Here is an 18,251-nt window from a genome sequence, read left to right as displayed (position 1 = left end):
CAGAGAGAGAAATGTTTTTTGTTTTTTTTATTGAAAGGGGCCATAGGCTAATGTTGTATGACAATAAACATTAAAAATGTCCTTTGCTACCATGTACGTGATACGATTTTGTGTGTATGCAAAATAAAATCAAAAACAGTGAATAAAAGTGTCAAACAAATATATTTGATTTTGTTTAGAAACACAAGCAAACAAATATGTAAACTATACAACCTTTCAAATATACAAAAAAAGGTGCCAAATGTTCACATATTTTTAAATACTACATATCCATTATGAACCAGTTAAGTCAGGGGGCTATCTAATCAGGTTTTCCACTAATTATAATAAGTAACTAAGGACAACATTTACATTGTTTAGCACTATAGGGGAGGAGTCAGGCTATTTTCTGCTCTTTCATAAAGATGACGATATCCAAAGTGTCCAGTAAAGGCTAATTATGCTTTTTCATCTTTTGGTGTTCCGCCCTGTATCTTAGGAGCCATTGTAAGGTTTATTATCAGAGACATTATAAACTTCTGCATGTCTATAGACTTGCAGACATGTGTACCTGATAAGAGCAACATGAAAACGGGAAAACAACTCAAGGCTATAACATAACACAATCTGATACAATTTTATGCAAAAGCAAGTAAAAAGTTATTGGTCATTTGGTTAATTACAATCAGTCTAATGCTAATAATATATTTTCAGAGCATAAAATCAAATAACTCATACAAATGCAACTTTTTTTTTTAAAATATTGGTTCTTATATAAAGTACAATTGAAAAGACATAAACATTACATCTGATTATATTAAGAGCTGTTTTTGTGTGTGTTTTTGTTGCAGATGCGTTTTTGTAAAAACTTGTACAGAGCAAATACAGGAATGATCAGACTTGGTACTCCAGAAAGAATGAAGATGAGAGCGTAGACCCAGTCAGGATAGGACAGCATCTCCAGCTTTGGGAAGTTTTCCTGTGAACACAACACATTTTTTTTTTTTAATTAATAAAAACATCCATAATCAGAAGAAGAACAGCTGATAATTCTAATCAATGAAGACGGTTCCACTCACCGAGGCAGGATTCCATGTGATGTAAGTCAATTTGGAACTGATTTTACTGACGAGGTAGAACACAAAGATGAGCAGCACAATCAGAGGGCTGACCACTCTCCATGTGACCTGCCAGAAGATGTTTGGCTTGTGCCCAATCATGAACTCGATGTCTTTGTTAAACCTATCAATGAAAAAATCCGTTAGAAGGTCAATAATTGAAATTGCTAACTGACTGACTAATTGGTCTGTGGTGTTTTAGTCAGCCAAATGCATCAATCATTTAGTTATTTTATCACAATTAAAAGGATTTACAAATCTGGGCACCAGCTGAAAGAAGAAAACATGAAGTGAGTTTTGCTGTAGTTTTCTGGGTGACTGTACAGTTTAATTCACTTGCCTGTATAATATAGTATAAAGGCTAGATCTCTGTGTACACTCTGTGTACGAGAATCTAATAATTGTGTGATCAGTGCCACGTGCCACCCCCTTTTAGTCATTTAACTGATGCACAATTTTGTTGACCAAAATTTCTTACTTGACTACAGCACAAAGGAAACAAAATATAGGTTTCATATAGTAATAGCACATTAAGCATCAGCATCATTTTTGCATTGCCTTGCTTGTTTATATTTTAAAAACATGGAAGAGGACTAGTAATAATTATAATAACAATTATTATTATTATTTTGATTCTGCATCCATAGTAGACATAAAGCAACATGTCATACCTGTCTATTCCATAGATGTAGGCCACAGCTATCATTTCACAGAAAGCAATAATAAGTAAAGGGACAGAACCAGCAAAGCTGTCAAACAGAGCTAGCCAGTAGTCCCCTGAACGCATAGAGAAGATCAGCGCAATCAGGAAACTTACGAAACACACTATACCTGCAATACATACATGTGCAACTGTTGTTAGAGTTTTGATTGAAAAAAGTATATATATACTGTATGTTTCTTTTCCTACCTGTGAGTGCCTCTTTTGGGAAGTTTTTAGGGAAAATTTGAAGGTCTTGCAAAGGGACAACTACTCCTTCTACACTGCCAAACATAGTAGAAAGCCCAAGGCAGAACAGCATAATAAAGAATAGTACTGCCCAGAGTGGAGAAATGGGCATTTTTGTGATGGCTTCTGTAAACACAATGAAGGCCAAACCTGTTCCCTCAACTCCCTAAAGCACATAAATAAACAGTTTGATCTGTATAAAAGGAACAACATAGTAACATAAGATAAGATGCAGATACATGCCTCACTTAGAAATGTTTGGAGATCGCAGGTGGATAGGTCTAGCCCTTGGATAATAGATTGGTATTGGTCTGAACTGTTGAGCTGCTGAAGCATTTCATTGTAATTGCTCTCTGTGATGTTCCCTTCTGCCAGATTCAGCCCATTCAGCAGCATTAGAATGTTTCTGTTAAAATTTGTTGAAATTTCTTTACATTTGTCCATGTTCTTGAAGCTTTATTTATGTTTCAGTGTTTACCCATTGAGACAAGCGTTGAACTGTTCTGTGGCCCTGAAGCCAATGATAGAGTAGATTACCGTAGCAGCATAAACAGATGTGCAGCCGTTAATAATGGAGATAATGACAGCATCCTGCTCACAGTTGTTGCTGAAGTATTAGAAACAGAAAATACATCTGTATTCATCACATGAATTAAAAGTAAATGTTACGCAATAACATGTTTACGAGATATTTTGTATAAATGTATATCTGAAGCCCACAAATTCAAATAGACAGTACAAGTTCATTTTGATTTCTTAAATCTATCCTGAAGTGTTTTTAAAGAGAACATTAACCAATTGTGCACTCATAGCATGTGAAGAGCGTTAGGAGTTGTTATATTCTTATCTGCTCAGATAAGATTAGGGCAGAAGTGACTCACTGCACAGAGTTATAACTGGAGAAGGAGATGAGCCCACCGAAGGCCAAAGAGAAGGAGTAGAAAACTTGTGCCCCAGCATCAAGCCAGGTTGTAGGATTCATGAGTTCATTCAGCTATAGACAGACAGGCAAAGGTTTTTAACAGTATATTATATTGTGTACTTTTAGGTGAAGAATTATTTCTCCACTGACATCAGGTGTGAAGAGAAACTTGATTCCATCTAAAGATCCTTTAAGGGTCAAGCCTCTGATGAGAAAGATGGTGAGGACAACGTAGGGTAGTGTGGATGTGATGTACACTGCCTAAATGAAGATAACATGATTTTAATTTCTCTTACCACTATGAAAATAGTAGTAGACATGTGCATTCAGAACCTTTCCTGTTGTCTCAATGCCCCTGATGCAGGAGACATAAAGAACTGTCCAAGCCACAACTAAACACAGCACCATGGGCCACTGCAACCCACCCGACTCCTCTATTGACGTGGAGATGTTCAGTGTTTCTCTGTACCAGAAATAGTCAACTGAACTACTGAGTGCACACTCAGCTACCAGATCTGTAGACACAAAACAAATTAAAGTAATTTTAGCTCCTGTCTAAAATCACTAATAAAATTATAAATAATATCCTGCCTGTTTTGTTATCATTGAGTGGACATTGGCTCCATGGCAGTGGGCTCTGGAAAGAGTGAAAGAAATACCATAACACCCAGGCAATAATCGTGTTATAGTACATTCCCACTAAGAATGACACAGCCATTGATGCAATTCCTACAAAAAGATCAACCAAACTGTTAGTGAATATTGGATGTACAATAACTGCAATCCAACTGCTTCTGACTTTACTCACCCACACCAGTCAGGTAGGGGTTAATACTCCCCCAGACCCCAAGGCTTCCCTTTCTGAGGCGTTGACCAATAGCAAATTCTAAGTGCAATAATGGGATTCCCTCCAGAACAAGCAGAATCAAAAAAGGGATCATGAAAGCACCTAAAGAGGAGGCCGCATTCAATTATAATGGATGTATTAAAAGGTGATTCACTGTTCTTTTGAAAAACATACTTATTTATCAGCATATAGTTTGCTCTGCCTCTCTGAATTTATATATTGTTTTATTTAGTTTGATAAAAAATACTTCGTTATAGGGTATAATAGTAATAGAAACTGACCAGATTTCTTTATGTCCCTTATCTCTGATGAAGGTGGAGTGTGTTGTGAGGTGAAAGTTCACTATGTTTTTATTGCACCATATGAAAACAAGGTGATTAGAAACAGCTTACAGATCATTTATGATTATACTGATTTGGAGTCATTACTTGATAATACTTAAAGCTTATAAGATGAAGATTTTGTCTGATTTGCCTCTATTATATAACGTTTCTCTAGGCCACATATATGTAATTGTTGTTATTGACTTTCTTGATAGATTCATTTACTTCTGATTAAATGGTTTACAGCAGTGAACCAGATGTGCAGCATGCGGCCCTTTTGCTGAACATCTATTTGTACAGATGTTGTGCAGGTTTTTGACTCTTCTAAACTAAATGTGAAAGCCAGTTCCTCTTTACTGGGCATGATATGTAACATAATGTATTTTCAAGTCATTTGTGTCTGTTCATAGTCTGTATACTAAATGCACTGATGGTTTTCAGATTCCCAAATGTGATGACGTCATACTTCGAGATGGATGAAGGGCAAGAGTCAGTTTTCCTGTTAATGAATTACATTGTATTTTGCCATGAAATATCAAAAAGGTTATATCCCTAATATCAAACCTGATCATTTCTATTAGTGGCTAGACCCAAGACCATGTTATATTACAGAAAAAATCTGCAGTTGAACAACATTAATTTTAGCTGCCACCATCTGTATAAAATAATATTGGCCTATAGAATGCTGTGAATCTGAAACCCAGCAATATAATGTTCTTATGTGTAATTATTATGTATTTTGTTCCGTTTATGCTTAAATATGATGATGAAGCAGGCCTACCTCCTCCATGGCTCTGGCATAAATAAGGGAACCTCCAGACGTTCCCCAGTCCCACACAAAATCCCACACAGGTGAGTAGGTACTGGGCCTTGTTATCCCATTTGGGCCTGTCTTCAGTCTCTTTATCTGTCTCCAGATTCCCAAAAGAGGGGATCCTATCCTCAATCCCTGGGTTGGGAAAAGCAAACCTCATGTTGTCCTTCCCCAACTGTTCAGTGAATGGCTATGGGTCTGTGACTTGGTTTACTGCTTATAGGTTCCAGGTCATCTATTAAACTGGGCTTGCACCATGTGTCCATGATGTCATGCCATAAATATAAGCTTCAAGTGGGACAAAACATTTTTTGTCATTTTCCCCCTGAATTTAGAAATGTTGTTTACATGCTGCCTCTGTGAAAATATGTGAAAAAACACTAGACTAGGCCTACCATAAAAATGGTCACCTAAAAATTGCTAGAAAAGTCATGTATTAGCATGTTGATATTTTAATATTAGGGTAAATGTTCCTAGCAATAACATTAGTATAAAATAAGAGAGAATTCAAATATGTTATAGATTTCATTATTTTCAAGGGAGATGATTTCTGTATAAAATACAGAAACAGCTAAGTGAAAGTCACTACAAACCTTATAGCAACCTCAGGTTTATCCAAGCCGTTAAAATGTCATGTCATGATAAGATACGATCATGTCACTGATTCTCAGGGTGTGTTCATTATTTAATTACTTCACAGTGGGTCATTAGTAGTCATTCAGATATATATATATATATATATATATATATATATATATATATATATATATATATATATATATATATATATATATATATATATATATATATATATATATATATATATATATAAAACCTCTGCGTTTGCTCTTCTTCACCACTAGATGGTGCCAATGTCGTTTAGAATTGTCATACCAACTCATCAGTGGAGTTGAGAAATGAAAAGGCACTTGCAACGATATCGTGCATCATAACACGACCTAGAGGCAATTGAATATTAGAGTTGGCTGTATGACCCTAATTCCAGACCTTCCTTGGCCTATTCATTCTTGATTGTTACTGTAACGCCTGCAGGCAACAATATGTTGGTTTGATCCTATCATAAACAAAGTATATATTTTTGTTTTAACGATTTTCGAAAATGCGCAATTGTAGTAGCCTAATGAAATGCGATTGTTTAGTATGTTGTTTATTTTCATGCAGGAGTCTGGTGCTAAGCCGGGACAGTGATTTGAACGGAGGGGGGGGAGGAGATGAGGCAGAGGGGAAAATAGATATGGGGGTGGATTTAGTGGGACTAGACAGACAGCAGACCGGCTGTCCCAAGCAGCTCTGATCCTTCACAGTCCGGCTCTGCTGGAGTCTGCAGCCACCTGCTTCCACTAGAATAACTGCGGGAGCCTCAGCAAAGGGAGAGTCCAGGGAAGACTTCTGCGCCTCCTCACGCATCCCCTGACCCCCCAGTCCCGCAGGACACAGGCCAGCCGCTGCTTGGCGCACTTGGCGACCTAGGTTTGTTGTCGTTACCAGGAGAGGACTCCGTGCTGCCTCAGCAATAGACGCAGGACTGCGCTTCACAGAGACACTGCATGGATGAGCCATGGCCACGTTTGTGTGCAGGGTTCAATTTTTAGATGATACCGATCCTTTTAACAGCACAAACTTCCCAGAACCGACCAGACCTCCGCTATACACCTTCAGGGAGGACATCCCGCTCATCAACCAACTCGCGGGCATCCACCGACTCCTCAAAGCCCCCCACAAGGTACTTTCACCTCTCTCCAAACCGCAGCACAACGAAGGCGATAGTGCTGAAGTTTTTAAGATGGTCGAAGTTAAGTTTACAAAGAAGTTTTGTGTTAGATAGAAATGTATTTATTTATTTATTTATTTATTTCACTATTTCTATTTATTTATATTTCTAATTGTTCTTGTTGGTTCAATAATTATATGTTACAATGCGGCTATTCCATATTCATGTTTTTATTCTAACCACCACCCGGCTAAATAATAACCTAAAATTGAACTAAAAGTTACTTTAATCGTGCTAACATTTTAACTCTTCCTTTTTTGCCATTCCAGCCACCCCCAAATAAACTTCCATGGCCACCATTGCTATATTTAACACTTGCCAGCACAAGTGATTGGCTCTTCAGCTACAAGAATGCAACAAGGTTGCAAATGTTAGAGACCTTAGCAACATCTAACCCAGATTGCTCCGAAATAGATTCATATAAATCTGACACAATAATCTTATAATGTGACGGTGTGAAATGGTGAACAGGTGTGGGCCGCTTCTTGGTGCGTCTCTGTAATATTCCATCATACATTCAGACTAGGGGAGCTTTGACCAGGGGAGCTTTGAATGTTTCTGCTGTTAAGCAAGTCAAGGGTGCTCATTAATGGGAAGCCTTTATTTAGGTTCTACTGTATGAATCTGATGAATGTCCCATCAGATTGTGTAAATAATAATATTCAATGTAGTATTGTTGACAATACAATTTAATTGATTTTACAAATTGATTGATTAATTAATATTTACAAATTAAATATCAGAAGAAAATAACACTAAGACAAAGATTGGTCACATGGAACATTGTGCTTTACTATCCCAGAAGTAAGATAACTTCCACTGCCAAGTATCTCATACTTATATATTTAGACTTACATTAGCATAAATTACTTCAAAATATTTAGCATTATGCTTTAGAACAGCTCTCGGTTAAATCTATAGCCGTTGTGCGTAAAACTGAGATCTGTTGGAAGCCTGATTTGAAGACTATAAACTGGCTTTCAACAGCAAATCACTTTTCCAGCTCAGTGTATTTTGCCCCATCTTAGAAAGCCACAACACAAATGAAAAATTGCCTGAAGAGCAGAAAAGCCTATGATTACTACCTATAGAGGGACGCATGGCACAGGCCCCTATTCTTGTTTGCAATTTTGTTCCCATTAGATGAGCACAAAGGGCACTACCAAATGTATTGCTTTTTGGTTATACATGTGTCTTACTGTAAAGATGCTAACCAGACCAGTAGCCTACACCATATTTGATTTTACCTATTTTTCCAGGTGAAGAAATATCTACTTCTTTTTCTGTTTTTGTCTACTCACATAAAGGCATGGACTACCACAGTATATGATTATATTGTGATGATAGCTGAGTGCGTGTATGGCTCACTGCCTCACATGTAAAGTATAGGTCACTTGTCCCAGAATTCTTGTGGCCACCATCTGGATACTTTGTTCTCTCCCGCTGCAGCTCTTTCCCTAACCTCTCCCTCCCTGCTGCTTCCAGATTCATCCCTTCCACCTCACTAGCCATGCATTGTCACCACATAGTTTTGGTCATTTCAGTAGAGTTCATGGTCAACTCCTTCTTGTGCTGAGCTAACCTGTTTCATTAGTAGTCGCAAGGTAACTTTTGTTGTAGAGGGTCTGCCACTTGCTTGCCTCCATGGAGATGTCATTACTTTGTCCTGAGTATGGCATTTAAAATCTCCATGGAGAAAAGCAGGTAACGCTATCAAGTCACTGGTCAAGGGTCTTAAGGTATGCATATGTACAAAAAAAATTTTGACTTTCCAAGTTAAGTTTGTGATCTATAAATATGCAACTTGGCATGGAATGTCAGGCTTTCAGATTCAGAAGATGATCTGTGCTCAGAGAGATGAGAAAGGAGCAAGTTTATATTTTGTCTGGGCATACATTTACTAAGATGTCCATGTGAAGTTTTATAAATGAGACCTGGAGATCTGTGGCCAAGTGACCCCACTCAAAGTAAGAATCAGCATTTTAGAATGTTTTTCTTTGCTCCAAAAGCTGGTTATTGGGTGAAATCTAGATACAAATGTTTAATGCCAAACTGTGCAACAGTCCACTCAAAACAAAGTCATGGAATAGACATGCAGCTGGCAGAACCCCACAAGAAAAGTTACTGTACATAATGCACCTTTAAACATCTTCAATGAGCTGGATATTGTGTGAGAAATCTCTCCAGAGTCACTAGTCACTTCTCTATTAAACTGTTCTCCCAAACAATCTAACATTTATAGAATTATTTAGTGGCCCTCATTAAATCTATATTAGCTTATTTTACAGCAGCATGGAGCACGCCCTCCTCTATCTTCAAAGAGGGTTATGCTTTTGTGACTTTTAATGGTAAATACACAAGTTTCTAAAGTTCCCAGTTACGTAAAGGCATCATTAGCAGTTTGCCAGCCTCTATGTTGTTTTAACATGTTAGTAATTACTCCCCTTGTCCTCTCCTTGTTGCCCTCTGCTGATGAGTTTTTTGATGAAATGGGTGCAAAATATACTGCTGTTAGGAGTATGTGGTTGTTCTGGGGGTGCCAATCAACGTGATGTATTTTGTTATGTTGTTCCTCGTATAACCTAAATGAAGTGTTTTAGGAAAGAGACACCCTTTAAAGCCAGCCTTTAAAATCTTGTGTTACAAAACTTCTAGCTATCCATGCAATATTTATCACTAAGTAATATTTGTTGTTATAGCAATAAGCTGAAATTGGATGTCTGAAGATGTCTGACTTTGACAGCGCACATATAATACTGAGCACCAAAACTTGTTCACTGATAGACATTGCCTCATATGAAATTGTGGAACATAAATATTATTGCTGAATAATGGTTTGACAGATTGTGCTCTTGGTGAAATGTGCTTATAGAGAAGTGGGGCACTGGGACAGGTCATGATTAAGCTCGCCACATGTGAACCCCCCCTGCTGCAACCCCCTTATTTGATCTGTCCTTTGTTTTAAGATTACCCAACAGCCATCATAGCCTGAAATAAAAGTTGTAATTCAGAGTCTACAGTTCTAGTTCTAATCACCGGGAATCAAAAGCTGTTTTCATTTAGGAGTCAGATGATTTTTTTCTAGTACCTATAGTAGTATCATCAAACTTGAAGGCACCAGAAATTTGCCCTATTTTGTAAACAGTAAACTCTGATCTTTTAAATATAGAAAATCGAAATTTGACCTTTAAAGAGGGGGTATTGTGCAAAATCAACTTTATGGATGCTACCATGCTAACATCAATGTCAAAAGCCTGTCATCCATCCACATCTCTCTCACATCTCTCGCGGGCCCTACTGAAGCCCTCCTTACAGTTAGCAGTACAGGCCTGTACAAGGGCTAGCCCACAAGCCTAAGTTACCCATGCTCCCGTATGGCCATTTTTCATAGATATACAAGAGCTGAATACAAAACAATACACTTCAACATCACAAACGTTATGTGATGAGTAGTAGTTTCAGTAGCAGAATGCATGCTGATTGTATTGTGCTAGCACTCTGAAGGGGGAGTGACTTAACAGAGGGAGCAATTAGAGGGGGGCTCTAAATCTACCAGATAGAAGAGTAAGTTTTCTTTAAGTTTTCTATTTGCCTGGTGAATGAAGTAACATTATATGTAAAAAATAAACTCTTAAACTTCAAGATCTCTCTAGTTTTGTTCCCAAACTTCTCTCCTCTTGACTGTTGGGCTTCTGCAGACACACCCACCCTGAACTCCTGTTAGCATGCTGCTGCCTCAGAGTGCAGTAAATATAGCTGGGTTATATTTAAGCCCTGAGTCCATCCAGCAGTCCGCGTCTCACTTACCAAAAGAGAGGGAGGAAAAGACTGGGAGCAGACCAGGCCTTGTGATCCATGTGTCGTCATGTAGCTTGACTGGATTGCCACATGTCCATTTTAAAAGCCCAGTTAAAATTAAAGGCTGAATAAACAATGGGGACATGGAGTTACTAGTCTTATTTATTTATACACTGATAGAATCAATGACAGTTAATTCCAGTTTATCAGAACAATGATAATTCCCTATTTTCACAAACTGTCACGTACAAGCACCTGTGATGACTGTGTGACTTCGCTATGTGTGGCCATGGTGGAGAACCCAATAATATCAATATATGGTCTGCATGGTTTCTCATTACAGAGCAGGATAGCTGTAAGTCCTGTAGGATTTTTTGTGTGTTTGATTAATGCATAACTTAACCTAAATCAGTCAAAATTCCCATGTTGGGGATGGCACAACAACACATACTAATAAAAGCTACAGGTTACAGTGGTAACAGAACATGCAGCAAATTGTATTAATAATTGCAACTTACTGAAGCATCCGTAGAGCAATACATAATAGATTTGTTGAGTAAAATATCTTCCTACATACCCACATGTTGTTGGTAGTTAAGGAGATTGAGAAGCTGAGGGGGTGGAGTCTTCTGATACTGCTGTGGAGATGGGCTGTAGGGACAAGAGAAGAATGGGTGATTGTTGTTTGAGAGGGAAATTTGGTGGCAGGAGGTTAGAAATATTTTAGCTGGTTGAATTTATGCCTACATTTTTACTTGAGTAATGACATTTTAAAATTACAATATGTTTTTCTAAGTTCAGTTGCAAGTACTTTTACCCTCTTCCAGAGGAACTTGTGAGCTTCTGTTGTGAGATTATACAAACTGTTTAACAGAAGTCAATCCTTACTTCAGTCTTGTCATTTTGGCATAAGCAAATGTTTAAACCATTACAAATCAAATTTCTTTGTCATGTCCTATTCTGGATTTGGTTTTGCAGGCTTAACAGCTTCATCGACTTAATCCCTTTAACAGTAATGCAGAAAACAGAGCCACCATGCCACACTAAAAAACAGCTTCTTTTTCTGGACCATTGTGCTTGTTCAAACAACGAGGCCCATAAAGCAACATTATTTTACAAGATAGTGGTTTTAGGAACAGGGTGTGAAACACATGCAGAGGCAAAGAGTGGGGGAAGCTTGAATAGACTGTCTGAATGTCCAGTGTCATTCCTGCAGCCAGAGTATGACATCAAATCAATTGTGCCATTCCTCTGCATTAAGATCCAGTGCACAATCATAGTTTCCAAAGCCTAACCCTAACCCTAACTCTAGATCATGGGTGGATTTAGTGTTCAAAGTATGTTCTTAAACAAAGGCACTGTACTTATAAGTACAACTGTAGTAGTAGTATGATCACTCAACAAGATCAATGCAAAGTTCACTCAAGTAAAATGTTCCAGCTGTCATTTCATGCAGTACATAATGATAATAATGATAATTTCATCACAAATTCATAATTATTGTCTTTATTTTACCAAGATTATTCTAAAATCAGATTTTGTCCTGTTTATTTATATTGCATTGCATTTAGTTTCAGTACTAGTTTTAGTGTTGATTAGTATTCTAGTACTACCACTACTAAGAAATAACTTTCTCTCTCTTCAAGGTGACAACGTCTATTTCGATTTAGAACCACTGATAATAATGTTTTTTCCATATGTTTTTGTTTTTATAGCTTGATGACTGTGCACTCCAGCTGTCTCACAATGGCACCTATCTCGATTTGGAGTCATCCCTGGCTGAGCAAAGAGACGAACTGGAGGGATTTCAGCAAGATGACACAGGGTATGAGCAGTTCCTCTCTTACACTTCTCCATGCCAAGACTTCACTGTCAAAACACCTTTACCTGTCCAGGGCGCCTTTAGTAGTGCCATGGCCCTCAAACACACACATTTATTGCATGATTTGTCACTTTTTGAATAGGAAGAATCATAAGCTGCTGGATGAGGAGTTCTTGGAAGTGAGTATCCATGGAAAATATGAAACACTGTGGAAACCCGGACTGATATACCCTCAGTTTCTCCAGCTACTGCAATTTTACAGTCTACAGCTTTATATTGTTTAATTTTCCCCCAAATGAACAGATTTTAAACCACTAAATCAAATACCTTGTTTAATAGAGGAGGTCAAATATAAACCTCCCAAAATTCTAAGCTGTGTTACTTTTTATCTCTTTTCTTATACAATGACATTGTTATCTGAATAATCACGATTAAACATTAACCTAATAATCTCTACTATTCTAATGCCTAACACCCCTTAAATTTTGTTAGTCATTTGCTGGGGTTACCTAGGAGAATCTTTCTGTTGTTACCTGTTGCGTGGTTATGTTACACAAAAATGTTGAAGCACAGGTAAACAGAGCTTTGTCATTTATAAAGCCTCAGACAGTAGCTGTGAAAAGTTATAGACTATATGTAAATGTGAAGAACCACTTGTAGGAGGAATGGTATGCTAATATGTTTGGCACTGAGGGACTGATAGAATAAAAGTCATGTCAGCCCTGGAGAGTGGTTTCTATGTGAGTGCTTATGTTTGTGTGGGGATTCTGCCTCTGAGTTAAATGAGTAATGTATATGACAGGTGATGGTCAGTTAAACAAAGACAACTTGTTTGGGTCTTGGACAACCGGTTTGTTGGGACTCGTCTGCCAGTGAATGACTGATTGTGCCTCAAGTTGTCAGTACAAATTTAGAGTAGAGTTCAATTTTTTTTTTATTTGCTTTATTTTGTGTTAAATGGCACTGATAAGAAGATCTTATTTATTTTCATGAAATAAAAAAAGCCATATAGACTTTTTAACAGTAAGACCTGGTATACTAATGTTTTGACAGAACTGTGTGTCTTTCTGTCAGTTATTATCATGCATTATCAGTGGAAGTATCAGAAATCCAGACTGGCTGTTTGGACTAGGTGCTATGAGTATGTGATAAAATGAACTGATATACTGACTGGAGCATTCAGAATTTTGACAGTGCCTCTATACTGCCATATCGCATGCATATTTTTTTCCACAGTTGAGTGAATGTATGTGTGTTACCATGCTGGTATAAGGAGGTGTGTGTCTAAGTGTGTGTTGTGTCTACCCATTGCAGTCAGCTGTCTGTCCTCACGGCCCAGAGATGTACATCAGTATAGGGGAGCACTCGTTTTGCACACGTTTATGGAAATTAACTGTTAATAAAATGTAACTCTATGGCAACACAATAAAAATAACATCTACTTCCCCAACTATGCCGAAAATATGATGTCCAGTGTTAATGATGTGAGTTTGCTTGGTTGACAACAAGTTTAGTTCATGCTCTGACTAGCATTTTTCAGCATCCATACGGGTAGGGGCTCAACTTGTATAATGACATTTAATTTAGCTATACCAAATTTTTTTTATGTTGATCAAAAAATTAAACCTCAGTCATTTTGTCTGTGTTGTTTAGTACTGACTTTATCCACTTAACACCTTTTATCTCTGTCCCCACCAGATCCAGAGGCAAGAAGCACAGTGTTATTTTACGGACCCAGCTGACAGTCAGAGTCCACGCTTGTATTGGTGAGTGCATCTCCCTTGTGTTGTGGAAATATTGAATAACACACCAGTTATTCTACAACAACTGAAAATGTGAATTATTGGGGGACTACAAATATACAAGGTTTATTCTTTCAACTTTATCACCCTCTCCTTCATATTCTGCTTTTCAAATACATGCTGTATCAGGACCAAACAGTATTGAAAGTATTACTGGTAATTTGGTCAGAGAGAGTGAAAATGTAATTATTTTAGTTGTTAGATCAACTTTGTGCTTCTTATGTGCAGTTTAATTTGTTACCTTAAACTTGTCTCATGCTGAAGGAGCTCAACTCTTGACCCGGATCATTGGCACCTGCTCCATACATGTAGGCTAAATGTATATATAGCCACACATATTATAAGCTCACGTGCACTCTACAGTCTACACTTCAAGGTCCCATAGCATGCTAAATTGGCTCTTGTGAGCTTTTAGTCATGTTATAATGTTGTTGTTAACTCCTCAAAGGCGTACCTGGAGTTGTTTTGTTTCTTGTTTCATTCACACATGATTAACTAACCCGTTATTCTTAGTCTCTCTACATTTCCAAAGCTCAGAACGCTTGGTTCCACTTTGTGTTGAAGCGGTAGTTTTCAAGTTAATACTTTTTACCTTCCGTTTATTATAAATAAAATTCCAGTTCTGAAATCACCCAAATTATTTTAATGAATGTGATTTGTAGAAGATTGAATCATGAACTAAAATGACACAAACTAATTACTTAAGTGTTGTATTCTGCTATTTATTTATACAGCTCAACAATATATATATATTTTTTGTGGATACTCCTGCTTCATTATTTGCTTTCACCCTTATCGGTCATTATCTATATTGACTTCAGCAGTATATTGCTCTTAAAATTTGTTATTGTGACAGGCCTATATAGATCCCAATCAATTAAAATTTCAATGGTTCAATGTTTTCAGTGTTTGCTTTACAGTTGTTCAGTTCCATCCATTTTTTTTTTTTTTTTTTTTTTGCCTTTTTACAGACTTCACATATGTTGGTAGAAAATGCAGATTTGATTTCCTGTCCCATTAGAGTTGCCTCAATGGGCTGCTTCAGTGCTCTTCTCATCGCCCTCGATTAATGCGCTCTAATCCCCTGGAGCCTTGACCTTAAAATCGCCCTGGTAGTGGTCAGCATACTTGCCACTAAATGAGAAATCTGCTACATCTGACAGTGCAGCTTTCAGTTCAAAATCATCCATTGGTGTTTTAGCTCTTGAAATACAACCGTGTTGTCTTTATCTCTTATCTTTTTATCTTTTGTTTGTTTGTTTTCTTTTTTAATTCAATTAGAGATTATTTTATTGGTAATCTTGCACTATCAATTTTCTGATGATGGTTGGGGATTTCATTGTATTGGGGACAAATGTTGCAGAGGTTGTCATGCAATCAGTCATTCTTCAATTGATCTTCCTTAAAGGGCACCTAAAGGTAACCTGAAGCCTGATTGACATGTGTAGCACTCAGAGGGGACTCAGGAAGTACTGTGCATGATCAATCTAGGATTGCTCTATCTGAAAGGAAAAAGGTGAATACATCACGCTGAATGGGCAAAGCATCACAGCAGAACAAGCTGATAAATCACACTTTTGCTGATAAATCACACTTTTGCTTACACTATAAGATCCTTAACATATAAATTCATTATATTTGTGTTGAGTAATTTCTTAAACCGAAAACATTCTGTTCCACCTTGTGATGTGATATGGCAATACAGGAAGTGTTCTACTGTGATTTTAAACTGAACTTCACTAGAATCATTTGGATAATTTCTGCCCTGGAATTGCCAATTTGTACTGAAGGAAAGGTAAGAGTTAACTGTTAGCTGTTGACTTAAAAACTATCACTACATGACATCACAAGGTGGACCAGAGCATTTTGAGCTTTGGAAATGTAGACTAATAATACATGAATACTCAAGAATGTGTGAATAAAACGAAACACAAATCCGGGTATGTTTTTGATGAGGTAGCAACACTAACATTGTTAAAAGCTCAATTTTGTATAATATAGGAAACAGAAACACAGATACAATATTTTTTTCAACTACAAATGCTCAAAGTATACTCCACTCTGCTCTTTGTATGTATGTATTTCTGTTATAATTGAGTCTACGTTTGTCTGCGTTGCCATGTTTGCTTTGGTTTGTTTGGGTGCTTCTGTCCAAACCACAATGCTGCTCTGTGATTGGTCACATGGGTCCCATCCACCAGTGGATTCAAGCTCAAACACAGCAGTGGGAGCAGGCCTGTGATACATACCGTCAATGGACAAAAAAGATACTTCAATTTCTGAACTAATATTGCATAATGTAATCTGACTATGCAAAGTAAATGGAGGACACACAAAAGTTCTTCTTTGCATTTCTAATAGAATTTTTAATAGACGAGGTAACATGAAGAATTGCCAGTTTAAGGCAAGCATGCTGTGGTAGTAGTAGTGTGTATGAAGTAATTAGTGTAGTCAAAAGCATAGCTAGTTTGCGTAAGGCTCTGTGTATCTCTTGGCTTTCTGGCAGTATTGGTCAGTGTATTGGGATTAAATTTAACCCCTGGAGTGAGTTTGATGTAGACTCGCCAGCAGCAGAGGGGTGGAGACAGGAGGTGGTGCCGGCATGGAGCAGAGGTGGAGGTGTTATCTTTAGAAAGTGTTGACAGCACAGAAACATGTGAGGAAGAGCTGTGCCAAGCTGTGGCTCGGCTCATTAGAACTGAGTTACAGGAAGGAAAATGCTGGAAATAAAGGAAACAAATTACATCACAAAGAGAGGTTTTCTTTAAAATGTAAAGTTTAAGGTTGAGACAATCCAGGACCACACAGACTATCCTGAACTGTTTTTGTAAGATCCACATTTGTAACTCTACTTTAGGGGGCAAAAGTGTAATTACATGTTTACATTTACATTCGTCTAGCAATAGCTGTAAAGGAGAACAAAAGTACATATATTTTGTAGCTTCCATCCCTCTGGCCTCTGCACTTTGGATTTTTGTGTCCATTATCTGCCTGTAATGTAGGGGAAGGAAGGTGCATTACAAGCCAGATAATTTGAGTCTTTTGTACTGTGCAATGGGCATTAACATTTATTTTATAAAAAAAAAAAAAAAGTACTATGCTCTTTTTACCAATTGGATCCAGTCTTGTTAGTGTTACTGGAGTGAACAATGTGGGGCAGGAGAAAATCTATGTACCTCCAGTTCCTATCCCCCCCATTTAATTTATGAGGACTGTAGGCCATTATATTTGACCAAAATGAGTAATTGATTCTGCATTATTTAATTATAGGTAATTCTGAAAATGTATCTTGTTATGTCAAACATGAACAAAAGTTTATTCATCAGGTTTTTTGCTGCTGAACTCAAAACTGCATCATACTCTACAAAACAGCTTTTGGGATTATTAAAACATTATCATGCAACATAATGTTTGGTTGGTGCTCTTGGCAGTCTTCACAGTAGCAGACAGCAGTCACTAGCGTATGTTGCTCTACTAAAGGTGTATTGTTGTTGACATTGTCTCCTGAAAAAGCAGCACAAGAGGAGAGCCCAGCTGGTTGTAACAGCGATTTACTGTGAGCTGGCCCCGCTGTGGGAGATAAGGCCTGGTAATGGCATGGTGTGACACAGAGATAATGCTCAGTAATGGTCGAGTTTGGACCAACATCTGTGCTGTATAGCTGTAGTAAAAGATGAATCAGTGTGTTTTTTTGGCACAGTGCAGTCAAATGTGTACCACTCTCAAACATATGGAGACTGGCCCCTTGTCTCTCCAAATATTTCTATTTCACCTGGAGATACCAACTGTATGTTCATGGCTATCAGACACAGGGTGGCCTTCAAGTACTTTTAACAATCCAATTAAACCATTCAAAAGTTAGAATACATACATGTTGTCATGTAGTTTCTGGACTACAATACACGTTCAGTGCTGGTGTAGAGAACACTGTAACAAAAAAAATTGTGTTATAAAGGAGAAGTAAAGTAAGTAAGTAAGTAAGTTTTTATTTATATAGCTCTTTTCACAGATATATGTCAGAAATATGCTTACAGGGCATTATTCATTCACTCCACACAGTGGTGGTAAGATACTACTGTAGCCAC

General features: G+C 37.6%; 2 protein-coding genes across 3 annotated transcripts in view; one reads left to right on the top strand and one right to left on the bottom strand.

Annotated features, from left to right (window-relative positions):
* Positions 1–300: 300 nt before the first annotated feature.
* Positions 301–5,112, bottom strand: LOC110167320 (sodium-dependent neutral amino acid transporter B(0)AT1-like). Of its 2 annotated transcripts, none has more exons than XM_055157297.1 (12): positions 4,920–5,112; positions 3,777–3,917; positions 3,560–3,697; positions 3,302–3,483; positions 3,119–3,229; positions 2,928–3,040; positions 2,525–2,653; positions 2,286–2,452; positions 2,008–2,208; positions 1,769–1,928; positions 1,059–1,221; positions 301–958 (listed from the first exon to the last, which is right to left on the bottom strand). In XM_055157297.1, the coding sequence occupies exons 1-12, from the start codon at positions 5,110–5,112 to the stop codon at positions 797–799; spliced, it is 1,860 nt and encodes a 619-aa protein (XP_055013272.1). In that variant the 3' UTR covers positions 301–796. The 2 variants fall into 2 exon arrangements, with proteins under 2 accessions (XP_055013272.1, XP_055013273.1); XM_055157298.1 differs by having other exon boundaries at positions 2,008–2,212; positions 2,290–2,452.
* A 1,337-nt stretch (positions 5,113–6,449) lies between these two features.
* fhod3a (formin homology 2 domain containing 3a) overlaps positions 6,450–18,251 on the top strand; it is a 35,963-nt gene continuing 24,161 nt past the window's right edge. The window contains 3 exon segments of the mRNA XM_055157670.1: positions 6,450–6,696; positions 12,258–12,367; positions 14,063–14,130. Coding sequence (XP_055013645.1) covers positions 6,532–6,696; positions 12,258–12,367; positions 14,063–14,130 — 343 coding nt within the window. The 5' untranslated portion in view covers positions 6,450–6,531.

The sequence above is a fragment of the Boleophthalmus pectinirostris genome, unplaced genomic scaffold (genome assembly GCF_026225935.1).
Source record: "Boleophthalmus pectinirostris isolate CB_2022bp ecotype Guang Dong unplaced genomic scaffold, ASM2622593v1 HiC_scaffold_21, whole genome shotgun sequence".
Taxonomy (NCBI): Eukaryota; Metazoa; Chordata; class Actinopteri; order Gobiiformes; family Gobiidae; genus Boleophthalmus; species Boleophthalmus pectinirostris.
Note: the sequence above shows the minus strand (reverse complement) of the source record. Positions and strands in the feature narration are given on the sequence as shown.

Bases quoted from the DNA above. Each gene is read 5' to 3' on its own strand.
- LOC110167320 (XM_055157297.1), bottom strand. From the start codon at position 5,112: ATGAGGTTTGCTTTTCCCAACCCAGGGATTGAGGATAGGATCCCCTCT. The intron at 3,230-3,301 runs GTTCTGAATGCA...ATCTTCATTTAG, and splicing joins GCATTGAGACAACAGGAAAG to GCAGTGTACATCACATCCAC. The intron at 2,654-2,927 runs GTGAGTCACTTC...CTAATACTTCAG, and splicing joins TCCAGTTATAACTCTGTGCA to CAACAACTGTGAGCAGGATG.